A 14,121-nucleotide genomic window follows, 5' to 3' on the forward strand; every position below is an offset into this window, starting at 1 on the left:
CAAAGCATCATGTCAAGGCTCGTCTACAGTTTGCTCATGATCACTTGGAGGACTCTGAGACAGACTGGTTCAAGGTTCTCTGGTCTGATGAGACCAAGATCGAGATCTTTGGTGCCAACCACACACGTGACGTTTGGAGACTGGATGGCACTGCATACGACCCCAAGAATACCATCCCTACAGTCAAGCATGGTGGTGGCAGCATCATGCTGTGGGGCTGTTTCTCAGCCAAGGGGCCTGGCCATCTGGTCCGCATCCATGGGAAGATGGATAGCACGGCCTACCTGGAGATTTTGGCCAAGAACCTCCGCACCTCCATCAAGGATCTTAAGATGGGTCGTCATTTCATCTTCCAACAAGACAACGACCCAAAACACACAGCCAAGAAAACCAAGGCCTGGTTCAAGAGGGAAAAAATCAAGGTGTTGCAGTGGCCTAGTCAGTCTCCTGACCTTAACCCAATTGAAAACTTGTGGAAGGAGCTCAAGATTAAAATCCACATGAGACACCCAAAGAACCTAGATAACTTGGAGAAGATCTGCATGGAGGAGTGGGCCAAGATAACTCCAGAGACCTGTGCCAGCCTGATCAGGTCTTATAAAAGACGATTATTAGCTGTAATTGCAAACAAGGGTTATTCCACAAAATATTAAACCTAGGGGTTGAATAATAATTGACCCACACTTTTATGTTGAAAATTTATTAAAATTTAACTGAGCAACATAACTTGTTGGTTTGTAAGATTTATGCATCTGTTAATAAATCCTGCTCTTGTTTGAAGTTTGCAGGCTCTAACTTATTTGCACCTTATCAAACCTGCTAAATCTGCAGGGGGTTGAAGACTACTTGTAGGCACTGTATATATATATGTGTATATATATATATATATATATATATATATATATATATATATATATATATATACAGTACAAGTATATACCGTATTTTTCGGACCATAAGACGCACTTTTTTCCCCCCAAATGTTGGGGGAAAGTTGGGGGTGCGTCTTATGGTCTGACTGTGGCTGCGGGGAATGAGGTGCTGCGGTGGAGCGGGTCATCGGGGGCACGAGCAGGCAGTAGCAGCCTGTTGTGACCACGTGTGCCCGCTCATTACATATGCACGCCCATCCTCCCGCCCATTTCTCAGCGCAGAAGCTGGCGCTGACAGGTGGGCGGGAGGACGAGCGGAGACGCGCGCATAGTAAAGAGCCGGCCCGCATGATCACCTCTGGCAATTACAGCCTGGAGTGATCATGTGCGGCTGTATTCACTGCCCCCGCACGTCATCAAGGTGAGTATAAACGTTTGTTTTTTTTTCTCTGTGCTATAGGATACAGGCCATATACCAGGATGGTATATGAGCACGATGGGGGCATATGGCAGGATGGGGGTATATGAGCAGGAGGGATGGGGGGTATATGAACAGGATGGAAGTATATGAACAGGATGGGGGTATATGAACAGGATGGGGGTATATGAACAGGATGGGGGTATATGAAGAGGATGGGAGTATATGAGCAGGATGGGGGTATATGAACAGGATGGGAGTATATGAACAGGATGGGGGTATATGAACAGGATGGGAGTATATGAACAGGATGGGGGTATATGAGCAGGATGGGAGTATATGAGCAGGATGGATGGGGGGTATATGAACAGGATGGGGGTATATGAACAGGATGGGGGTATATGAGCAGGATGGATGGGGGGTATATGAACAGGATGGGAGTATATGAGCAGGATGGGAGTATATGAGCAGGATGGGGGTATATAAACAGGATGGGGGAATATGAGCAGGATGGATGGGGGTATATAAACAGGATGGGGGAATATGAGCAGGATGGGGGTATATAAACAGGATGGGGGAATATGAGCAGGATGCTGGTATATAAGCAGGATGGGGGTATATGAGCAGGATGGGGGTTTATAGCAGGATCATATACAAGGCAGGAGGATCATTACCAGGATGGGGTACCTTAGTAGAGAATTTGGGGACATTACCCCCATAACAGTGTCAGCAGCAGATCCTCACCCCATAACAGTGTGTCATGACCACATTTTTTTGCTTAAAGTTTTATTTCTTTGTCGCTCCTTATTGGGAGACCCAGACAATTGGGTGTATAGCTATGCCTCCGGAGGCCACACAAAGTATTACACTAAAAGTGTAAAGCCCCTCCCCTTCAGCCTATACACCCCCCGTGCTGCCACGGGCTCATCAGTTTTTATGCTTTGTGCGAAGGAGGTCAGACATGCACGCATAGCTCCACAGCTTAGTCAGCAGCAGCTGCTGACTATGTCGGATGGAAGAAAAGAGGGCCCATAACAGGGCCCCCAGCATGCTCCCTTCTCACCCCACTCTTGTCGGCGGTGTTGTTAAGGTTGAGGTATCCATTGCGGGTACGGAGGCTGGAGCCCACATGCTGCTTTCCTTCCCCATCCCTCAATTAGGGCTCTGGGTGAAGTGGGATCCTTTCGGTCTCCAGGCACAGGAGACCGTGCTCCATCCACAGCTCCTGAGGACCATGCTGGATAGGAGCCGAGTATCGTTCAGGGACATGGCCCTGCTACTTTGAGGTACTCTGTGTCCCCGTGGGTACCGCGCACAGCAACACTCCAGCATTGCTGGGTGTGCTAGTGCACCGGGGACAGCAGCGCTGACTGCGTTTGTGCCATTACACACTTCAGCGTCGCTGAGTGTGTTCGTGTAGGGGGACTGCCGCGCTGACCGCCGCTGCCATGGTTATCACTGCGGCGCGGCTGGAACTGTTAGTGCGCCGGGGACTTCCGCGCCGACCTCGCTTATACGGCGGCCGCGCTTATAACTCGAGTCCCCGGCTTTTGCGGCCTAGTCTCGTTTTCTTCCCGCCCCCAGCCCTGCCAATCAGGGGAAGGGCGGGACGCTGTACAGGACGGCAGCACTGAGGGCTGGAGCATGCTTTGCATACTCCACCCCCCTCACTCTGCACAGTGGGGCACCAGTTCCCGCACTTTTCTGGGTCACGCCCACGGCTCCCTCCTCTCCTCAGGACGCCGGCAGCCATTCCTCTCAGCTCTGCTAACGCTGGAGAGGAGAGACAAGCTCAGGGAGACCCAGGCAGGATTTCTGGTGCCCACACAACCGCTTTGCGCAGGCGGTAAGCAGCACCTGTGGTGCTGGCCCCACTAGTGCAGAAGTGTACTTATAGATCATATGATTATAGACTATACTTTACACTGTATGGTGCACTGTTGATTTTTGTCTATATACCCTCCTGTATTGCTCAGAGGAGACAACAGCATGTCATCCACAAATAGCAAGGGTGCCAAAGCACAGACTTACTATGCTGCATGTGCAGCATGTACGGCTATACTGCCAGCAGGTTCCACTGACCCTCATTGTGTGCAATGCTCGGCCCCTGTGGCACTTTCTCAGCCGGAGCCTCTGCTAAGGGCGGCCCAGGGAGAACCACCTGTTAACACTGTCCAGGTGACAGGGACGGAGTTTGCAGTTTTTACTGAAAGACTTTCTGAGACTATGGCTAAGATATTAGAAGCCTTGCAGTCCAGGCCGGCATCTCAAGCCAGGGGCACTGTGGAATCATTGCCCCCTGGTCCCCCTCAGTTGAAACAGCAATGTCCTCCCGGGGTGTCTCATGGATCCCAGGGTGAGGTCTCTGACACGGACCGCAGCCCCAGACCGATTAAGCGAGCTCGCTATGATATCCCCTCGACATCATCACAATGTTCAGGGTCTCAGCGAGAGAACTCTCTGTATGATGAAGCGGAGGTAGCTGATCAGGATTCTGATCCTGAAGCCGCTCTCAACCTTGATACTCCTGATGGGGACGCCATAGTGAATGATCTTATTGCGTCCATCAATGAAATGTTGGATATTTCTCCCTCAGCTCCTCCAGTGGAGGAGTCAGCTTCTCAGCAGGAGAAATTCCGTTTCAGGTTTCCCAAGCGTACACCGAGTATGTTTCTGGACCACTCTGACTTCAGAGAGGCAGTCCAGAAACACCGAGCTTGTCCAGATAAGCGTTTTTCCAAGCGCCTTAAGGATACACGTTACCCTTTCCCCCCTGACGTGGTCAAGGGCTGGACTCAGTGTCCCAAGGTGGATCTTCCAATCTCCAGACTTGCGGCTAGATCCATAGTTGCAGTGGAAGATGGAGCTTCACTCAAGGATGCCACTGACAGACAGATGGAGCTCTGGTTGAAATCCATCTATGAAGCTATCGGCGCGTCTTTTGCTCCAGCATTCGCAGCCGTATGGGCACTCCAAGCTATCTCAGCTGGTCAGGCGCAAATTGACGCACTCACACGTACGTCTGCGCCGCAGGTGGCGTCCATAACCTCTCAAACGTCGGCATTTGCGTCCTACGCTATTAATGCTGTCCTGGACTCTGCGAGCCGTACGGCGGTTGCAGCCGACAATTCGGTGGCAATACGCAGGGCCTTGTGGCTGCGGGAATGGAAGGCAGATTCGGCTTCCAAAAAGTGCTTAACTGGATTGCCATTTTCTGGCGACCGTTTGTTTGGTGAGAGATTGGATGAAATCATCAAACAATCCAAGGGAAAGGAAACATCCTTACCCCAGGCCAAACCAAAAACACCCCAACAGAGGAGGGGACAGTCGAGGTTTCGGTCCTTTCGGGGTGTGGGCAGGTCCCAATTCTCCTCGTCCAAAAGGCCGCAGAAGGATCAGAGGAACTCCGACGCATGGCGGTCTAAATCACGCCCTAAAAAGACCGCCGGAGGTGCCGCTACTAAGGCGGCTTCCTCATGACTTACGGCCTCCTCACACCGCATCCTCGGTCGGTGGCAGGCTCTCCCGCTTTTGCGACACCTGGCTGCCACAAGTAAAAGACCGTTGGGTGAGAGACATTTTGTCTCACGGTTACAGGATAGAGTTCAGCTCTCGTCCTCCGACTCGATTCTTCAGAACATCTCCGCCTCCCGAGCGAGCCAAGGCTCTTCTGCAGGCGGTGGGCATTCTGAAGGCAGAAGGAGTGGTGGTCCCGGTTCCTCTTCAGCAACAGGGTCACGGTTTCTACTCCAACCTGTTTGTGGTTCCAAAGAAGGACGGGTCCTTCCGTCCTGTTTTGGACCTAAAACTGCTCAACAAACACGTAAGGACCAGGCGGTTCCGGATGGAATCCCTCCGCTCCGTCATCGCCTCAATGTCCCAAGGAGATTTCCTAGCATCGATCGATATCAAGGATGCTTATCTCCACGTACCAATTGCTCCAGAGCATCAGCGCTTCTTGCGCTTCGCCATAGGAGACGAACACCTTCAGTTCGCGGCACTGCCGTTCGGCCTGGCGACAGCCCCAAGGGTTTTCACCAAGGTCATGGCTACAGTAGTTGCGGTCCTCCACTCTCAGGGTCACTCAGTGATACCTTACTTAGACGATCTGCTGGTCAAGGCACCCTCTCAAGAGGCATGCCAACACAGCATCAACGTTACTCTGGAGATTCTCCAGAGTTTCGGGTGGATCATCAATTTTCCAAAGTCAAATCTGACACCGGTCCAATCGCTGACATATCTTGGCATGGAGTTTCATACTCTTCCAGCGATAGTGAAGCTTCCGCTGGACAAACAGCGTTCACTACAGACAGGGGTGCAATCTCTCCTTCAAGGTCGGTCACACCCCTTGAGGCGCCTCATGCACTTCCTGGGGAAGATGGTGGCAGCAATGGAAGCAGTCCCTTTCGCGCAGTTTCACCTGCGTCCACTTCAATGAGACATCCTACGCAAGTGGGACAGGATGCCGACGTCCCTAGACAGGAACATCTCCCTCTCTCAGGCAACCAAAGCTTCCCTTCGGTGGTGGCTTCTTCCCACCTCATTATCGAAGGGGAAATCCTTCCTACCCCCATCCTGGGCGGTGGTCACGACGGACGCGAGTCTGTCAGGGTGGGGAGCAGTTTTTCTCCACCACAGGGCTCAGGGTACGTGGACTCAGCAAGAGTCCTCACTTCAGATCAATGTTCTGGAGATCAGGGCAGTGTATCTTGCCCTAAAAGCGTTCCAGCAGTGGCTGGAAGGCAAGCAGATCCGAATTCAGTCGGACAACTCCACAGCGGTGGCTTACATCAACCACCAAGGTGGGACACGCAGTCGGCAAGCCTTCCAGGAAGTCCGGCGGATTCTGCTGTGGGTGGAAGCCACAGCATCCACCATATCCGCAGTTCACATCCCGGGCGTAGAAAACTGGGAAGCAGACTTTCTCAGTCGCCAGGGCATGGACGCAGGGGAATGGTCCCTTCACCCGGACGTGTTTCAGGAGATCTGTTGCCGCTGGGGGATGCCGGACGTCGACCTAATGGCGTCACGGCACAACAACAAGGTCCCAACATTCATGGCTCGATCTCAAGATCACAGAGCTCTGGCGGCTGACGCCTTAGTTCAGGATTGGTCGCAGTTTCGGCTTCCTTATGTGTTTCCTCCTCTGGCACTGTTGCCCAGAGTGTTACGCAAGATCAGGGCCGACTGCCGCCGCGTCATCCTCGTCGCTCCAGACTGGCCGAGGAGGTCGTGGTACCCGGATCTGTGGCATCTCACGGTCGGCGAACCGTGGGCACTGCCAGACCGACCAGATTTGCTGTCTCAAGGGCCGTTTTTCCATCTGAATTCTGCGGCCCTCAACCTGACTGTGTGGCCATTGAGTCCTGGATCCTAGCGTCTTCAGGATTATCTCAAGAGGTCATTGCCACTATGAGACAGGCTAGGAAACCAACGTCCGCCAAGATCTACCACAGGACGTGGAAAATATTCCTGTCGTGGTGCTCTGCTCAGGGATTTTCTCCCTGCCCATTTGCCTTGCCCACTTTTCATCTCAATCAGGACATCTCCTTACCCTCGTTTTGTCCTCATCCAGTTCACCAATGTGAAAAGGATTTGCACTTGTTAGATCTGGTGAGAGCACTCAGACTCTACATTTCTCGTACGGCGCCCCTGCGCCGCTCGGATGCACTCTTTGTCCTTGTCGCTGGCCAGCGTAAAGGGACACAAGCTTCCAAGTCAACCCTGGCTCGGTGGATCAAGGAACCAATTCTCGAAGCTTACCGTTCCTCGGGGCTTCCGGTTCCCTCAGGACTGAAGGCCCATTCTACCAGGGCCGTGGGAGCGTCCTGGGCCTTGCGACACCAGGCTACGGCTCAGCAGGTGTGTCAGGCAGCTACCTGGTCGAGCCTTCACACTTTCACGAAACACTATCAGGTGCATACCTATGCTTCGGCAGATGCCAGCCTAGGTAGGCGAGTCCTTCAGGCGGCAGTTGCCCACCTGTAGGACGGAGCCGTTACGGCTCTATTATGAGGTATTATTTACCCACCCAGGGACTGCTTTTGGACGTCCCAATTGTCTGGGTCTCCCAATAAGGAGCGACAAAGAAGGGAATTTTGTTTACTTACCGTAAATTCCTTTTCTTCTAGCTCCAATTGGGAGACCCAGCACCCGCCCCTGTTTTTGTATACACATGTTGTTCATGTTAAATGGTTTCAGTTCTCCGATATTCCTTCGGATTGAATTTACTTTAAACCAGTTTATAATTTTTTCCTCCTTCGGGCTTTTGCACCAAAACTGATGAGCCCGTGGCAGCACGGGGGGTGTATAGGCTGAAGGGGAGGGGCTTTACACTTTTAGTGTAATACTTTGTGTGGCCTCCGGAGGCATAGCTATACACCCAATTGTCTGGGTCTCCCAATTGGAGCTAGAAGAAAAGGAATTTACGGTAAGTAAACAAAATTCCCTTCTTTCCTATTTTCCTCCTCTAAAACCAGGGTGCGTCTTATAGTCCGGTGCGTCTTATAGTCCGAAAAATACGGTATGCTGCAGTGCATTTCACACTTCCAGGCTAATCTACAGTCCAAATGTCACAATGCCAAGTTAATTATATATATAATTTTATTTTCACTTGATAATTAAAACATTCCACAAAGCAAAGAGTTTTTTTCTTACAGGGGGAACTAATTCTACAAGAAATGATCAAATTAAAGCAGCGAGGTATCACACTAAGAGTCGCGGTCAACCCGTCCGGATCTCCAACCAAAGACGCGGACATTAATGCGCTGAGAGCCAGCGGTAAGAGCCTAGCCTTAGCATGACAATATTGAGAGGGACCTAAAAAATTGCAATGGATAAAGCGTGTATTCATATTTAATAGCCACATTGCAGCACATTACACTGACTATCTACCTTCAATCTCTTACTCTTGTCTGGCCCCAGGAGCTGAGGTTCGGGTGGTAGACCTGCCACACTTGACGAATGGCGTGCTGCACACTAAGTTCTGGGTAGTGGATGGCAAACACATATATATTGGTAGTGCCAATATGGACTGGAGATCATTAACACAGGTAATTTACTAATACTGTATATTCATGGGTTGTTCTCATTGGTGATGAAACAAGGATCAGACATGCTGAAACGCATCATGCCTGATTTTTCTATTCATATGCATCTGCCATGTACAAGTCAACTGAGTCAGCCAACTTGTATCCAATGTTTGTGGACAGATTTTTAATTATTACCAACTGTTACTGACAGGTTAAAGAATTGGGGACCACCGTCTACAACTGTTCTTGTCTTGCCCAAGATTTGGAGAAAATTTTTGAAGCTTATTGGGTCCTTGGTGAAGCCAACGCTACTATTCCGTGTCCATGGCCGGACACGTTTTCCACCACTTATAACAAGGAGACTCCATTGGAAGTGTCTCTAAACAACACCGAATCCCACGTGTACCTGTCTGTAAGTGCGGCATTACTTTTCACATGAGGTTTACCTGACCATGTGCGTTCATCATCCACCTGATAACTCACTTAACTCTTCATTAGAGCTCACCTCCACCACTGTCTGCGAAGGGTAGAACAGACGATATAGACTCCATCGTGAGCATTATAGATGACGCCAAGAAGTATGTGTATATCTCCGTCATGGATTATACACCCACCGAGGAGTTTTCTAAACCACGGAGGTAATATATAATTGGTGGCAAAGTAAGTGATGCATATAAGAGAAGGCTTGAATGTGATGCACAATGGCCCTGGCTGTGACTTTACTGACAATGGCTCAGTCTATGGCTCCTATACCAATATTATATTGAAAGCTTTGTAGGTTCAGCACAGTGCCGTGCCCAGCTGGCATTCCTAGGGGCTTAGGGCAGTGATTGCATGAAAATCGTATGCATCGGCCGTGGACTGGGACCATTGATTATTATTGGGTTCATCTGGGTTCTGTTATGGAGTGCATTATGCAGAAAAGGTGTTGTTTGTTTTTTTTTGGTTTTTTTTTCTGCTTATAAAACTGACCCAAACCAAAACCCAGATGGACTCCATAGTAATCAGTCAGGGGTCCCTCTGCTTCTGTTTCTATCAGTTGTGCTATGCCTCCGTTTTGGACATTACTTCTTTTTGTCTGGTCCCAGAATGGAAAAGACAAAAGGAACCAAACCTCGGTCACAGACTCATATAACTCGCCAATACCGAGGCACTAGAGATGAGGAAAAAGACTCACCTACCCTGCTCCGCCATTCCTTTCAGTACTCTCTGGCAGCTGAACCCTGGCAGTGAATTTTCTTGGCCGTACTCAAATGTCAGTATCCTGGATACCTCTTGTGATTTACCAGGCCCCTGTGATGTCATGACATGAGGCCAACTTACTAGGTCCTTGTCATGTCATGACAGGAGGCCAAGCTACTAGGTCCTTGTGATGTCATGACATGAGGACAAGTTACTAAGGCCCTGTGATGACATGACATGAGGACAAGTTACTAAGCCCCTGTGATGTCATGACATGAGGACAAGTTACTAGGCCCCTGTGATGTCATGACATGAGGACAAGTTACTAGGCCCCTGTGATGACATGACATGAGGACAAGTTAGTAAGGCCCTGTGATGACATGACATGAGGACAAGTTACTAGGCCCCTGTGATGACATGACATGAGGACAAGTTACTAGGCCCCTGTGATGACATGACATGAGGACAAGTTACTAAGGCCCTGTGATGACATGACATGAGGACAAGTTACTAGGCCCCTGTGATGACATGACATGAGGACAAGTTACTAGGCCCCTGTGATGACATGACATGAGGACAAGTTACTAAGGCCCTGTGATGTCATGACAGAAACAGAAGTTCCAGGCGGCACACAATCCTTCAAGGTGCACGTGTCCAAGGAAGGCATCCACAGTATAATTAATACAAAGGACCTGCACTCCAAATCTTCTGAAATATTTTTGTAGTTTATTCCATCATAATATACAGGCGTAAATACGCGTTTCGGCTAATAGTGAGCCTTTTTCACATCTAGATGTGAAAAAGGCTCACTATTAGCCGAAACGCGTATTTACGCCTGTATATTATGATGGAATAAACTACAAAAATATTTCAGAAGATTTGGAGTGCCGGTCCTTTGTGATGTCATGACATGAGGACAAGTTACTAAGGCCCTGTGATGACATGACATGAGGACAAATTACTAAGGCCCTGTGATGACATGACATGAGGACAAGTTACTAAGGCCCTGTGATGACATGACATGAGGCCAAGTTACTAAGCCCCTGTGATGTCATGACATGAGGCCAAGTTACTAGGCCCCTGTGATGACATGACATGAGGACAAGTTACTAGGCCCCTGTGATGACATGACATGAGGACAAGTTACTAAGGCCCTGTGATGACATGACATGAGGACAAATTACTAAGGCCCTGTGATGACATGACATGAGGACAAGTTACTAAGGCCCTGTGATGACATGACATGAGGCCAAGTTACTAGGCCCCTGTGATGTCATGACATGAGGACAAGTTACTAGGCCCCTGTGATGTCATGACATGAGGACAAGTTACTAGGCCCCTGTGATGTCATGACATGAGGACAAGTTACTAGGCCCCTGTGATGTCATGACATGAGGACAAGTTACTAGGCCCCTGTGATGTCATGACATGAGGACAAGTTACTAGGCCCCTGTGATGACATGACATGAGGACAAGTTACTAAGGCCCTGTGATGTCATGGCATGGCGGGGTCTAGTCATTGTAAGAGGTGCTGAGGCACTTTACCTTGCCCTGATCCGGAAGCCGTGGAGTCCCTAAATGAATATTCAATCTGGGCCATGTAATTTTTTTTATTTTTTTTGCTCATCTTTATGAGGGATTATTCTCAGAGTAGGGCTTATAATGAATGCCTTTCAATAAATTTGCCAATAAGGGAAATAAAACCCTCTTTTATTGCCCTCACTGTGTTTCAACACCATTTGATAAAGAAAATACATTCTTCTTATTATAGCTATTTATTTAAGCCTCTCATGTGTTGGCGGCCACCGCAGTGTGATGGAGGGAGTCAGTGACCGCAGCGTGCTGAAGGGAGGAACGTCCTCTGTGTATTTCTTGTAATTGTAAGAAGTTATTCTGCCCGGACGGCCGTCTCCTCTCTTCCACTTTCATGACCTCTTTTCAGTTTGCGTTACTTCATCTCCTGCTTCCTTATTTTTTAAGGTACTGGCCGGTCATTGATAATCATCTGAGGAAAGCCGTTTACGAGCGACACGTGACCGTCCGTCTGTTAATCAGCTGCTGGGCAAATTCCAAACCAAATATGTTCCCCTTCCTGACCTCCCTGGACGCTCTGCAGAATAACAAGTCCCACTTTAACATAGAGGTGGTAAGTCTACGGATCACCTCCATACACGACTGCCGGACCCCCGAATGCTCGTGTCTGATCAGCATTTATGGGTTTTCATGGGGACAGTAGACACACACCCCTGGGGGCAGCTTATCTTCCAGAGAATAAAAGTATAGGTTATGACCCCAGCATCTATTGGAGAAACAATCAGGAGACCCTCATAAACATTTCATATGGGCAGATTTGGTTGATTTTCATCTATGTTTGGGGTCTTTAAACCCCTTCACGACCATGGACGGATATATCCGTCATGGAGCGTGTCCTGTTAAGCCCCGCCCCCTACCGCGGGCAGGCGGCCGCGGTCGGCACACATTCTCATCTGTTTCCAACAGCTGACATGTGTGCCTGCTAGCCGCGGGTGGAATCGCTTCCACCCGCGGCCATTAACCCCTTAAATCTTGCTGCCAAAGTCTGGCAGCAAGATCTAAATGCGCGCGGCCATGTTTTTTACTTACCGCCGCCCCCACCGGAAGTCACGTGCGTTATCACGTGACTATCGGTGGTTGCCATCGTAGCACAGGGTCATGTGATGACACCTGCAGCTATGATGTTTCACTTTCGTTTTCCCTCGGCCGAGAGCAGAGGGAAAAACAAAGTGACTGAATCTGCTGTTTACAACTGTATAGCTGTGATCAGCAGATAGATAATAGCGATCGGATTGCTGATCGCTAGAGCCCCCTAGGGGGACTAGTAAAATTAAAAAAAAGTAAAAAAAAATAAAAAACAAAAAACCTAAAAGTTCAAATCACCCCCCTTTCCCCCCATTGAAAATTAAAGGGTTAAAAAATAAATAAATATACACATATTTGGTATCGCCGCATTCAGAATTGCCCGATCTATCAAAATAGAAAATCAATTAATCTGATTGGTAAACGGCGTAGTGGCAAAAAAATTCCAAACGCCAAAATTACGTTTTTTGGTCGCCGCAAGTTTTACGCAAAATGCAATAACAGGCGATCAAAACGTAGCATCTGCGCAAAAATGGTACCATTATAAACGTCAGCTCGAGACGCAAAAATTAAGCCGTCACTGAACCATAGATCCCAAAAAATAAGAACGCTACGTGTTTCGGAAAATGGCGCAAAACGTGCGCCACTTTTATTAGACAAACTTGTGAATTTTTTTTAACCCCTTAGCTACAAGTAAACCTATACATGTTTGGTGTCTACAAACTCGCACCGACCTCAGGCATCATACCCACACATCAGTTTTACCATATAGTGAACACCGTGAATAAAACATCCCAAAAACTATTGTGCCATCACACTTTTTTTTGCAATTTTTCCGCATTTGGAATTTTTTTGCTGTTTTCCAGTACACCATATGGTAACACTTATGGTTTCATTTAAAAGTACAACTCGTCCCGCAAAAAACAAGCCCTCGTATGGCAAGATTGACGGAAAAATAAAAAAGTTACGGCTCTCGGAAGAAGGGGAGCAAAAAACAAAAACGCAAAAACGGAAACTGCCCCGGGGCTGAAGGGGTTAAAGGCCCCTATGCCCATTACACTCGAGTAGGTAGGATGGGCCAGCTATCATTAGTATGAGGGTCTCCTTTCTCTCCAGGCAGATAATGACAACACAGAAGCTCTCGGCTGAACTTTCTGGTGTGTAAGAGAGTAGAATCCATTATATTCTTAAAGAATCCATCTTGTCATATAACTGAATGATGTCATAGAACTCCGCTAACACTGATGGGAGGGAGGTTTCACATTTCCGTTCACGCCCCTACTGCTCTTATTGGTGAAAGTTCAGAGGAGTTATTTCTTTGTTTCGGGTACTATATAAACTGGTCACATGATATAATAAAGCAGAAACTTTCAGTACACCACCAAGCGTGTGCTGTATTGATTTCCCGAGCACTCGTAATAGAAATCTTATTCATTTGGAGTTCAGGAGGCATAGGAGGAGGGTATTTTGCTCACAGGTGTATGGGAAGAGATAACTGTGGGCATTAAAGAGTACCTATTATGAATTTTAGGGTACACTTATTATTTAATTAAACAGTGCAGAGCCGCAGAGGGGTGATCTTTTTCTTAAATATGAGCAGTTTTGTTACTAGATGTAGAAAAATTACCAACCTGGGGCTGCCCAATTTAAGTAAAAAAAAAGGTGCATCCACCATTTTTTTATAGGTTTTCTTTAAATCACCACTCCAGCATTTATGTTTCTTTATTTCAGTGCCGGAGTAGCGCTTTAAATGTAAGCCCCCTGTCCCATACTCACCCTCCAGCGTCTTCACCTTTTATCAACACCGCTCTGGTCCCGTGGCGCCATCTGTAACTTCTGACTGGCCAGAAGTCAGACGTTTCGTCACAAGTCTATGAGGGCCAAAAGGAGGCTCTCATAGACTTGTACTGAGTTGTGACCTCAGGCCCGCTCTATGAAACACTGGAGCTACCGGCACGTCACAAATCACCGGAAACTCATCGGAGCTGTGGTGATAGAAGGT

At 48.5% G+C, this 14,121-nt stretch overlaps 1 protein-coding gene across 2 annotated transcripts in view; it reads left to right on the top strand.

Annotated features, from left to right (window-relative positions):
- Window positions 1-14,121, top strand: part of PLD3 (phospholipase D family member 3) — a 62,802-nt gene that overhangs the window by 43,341 nt on the left and 5,340 nt on the right. For both annotated transcript variants that reach the window (XM_075323654.1, XM_075323653.1), the window contains exons 6-10: window positions 7,950-8,070; window positions 8,215-8,342; window positions 8,533-8,733; window positions 8,820-8,959; window positions 11,484-11,649. In XM_075323654.1, the coding sequence (XP_075179769.1) occupies window positions 7,950-8,070; window positions 8,215-8,342; window positions 8,533-8,733; window positions 8,820-8,959; window positions 11,484-11,649 (756 nt within the window). The remainder of the gene's footprint in view (window positions 1-7,949; window positions 8,071-8,214; window positions 8,343-8,532; window positions 8,734-8,819; window positions 8,960-11,483; window positions 11,650-14,121) is intronic.

Source organism: Anomaloglossus baeobatrachus, chromosome 9 (genome assembly GCF_048569485.1).
Source record: "Anomaloglossus baeobatrachus isolate aAnoBae1 chromosome 9, aAnoBae1.hap1, whole genome shotgun sequence".
Lineage (NCBI taxonomy): Eukaryota > Metazoa > Chordata > Amphibia > Anura > Aromobatidae > Anomaloglossus > Anomaloglossus baeobatrachus.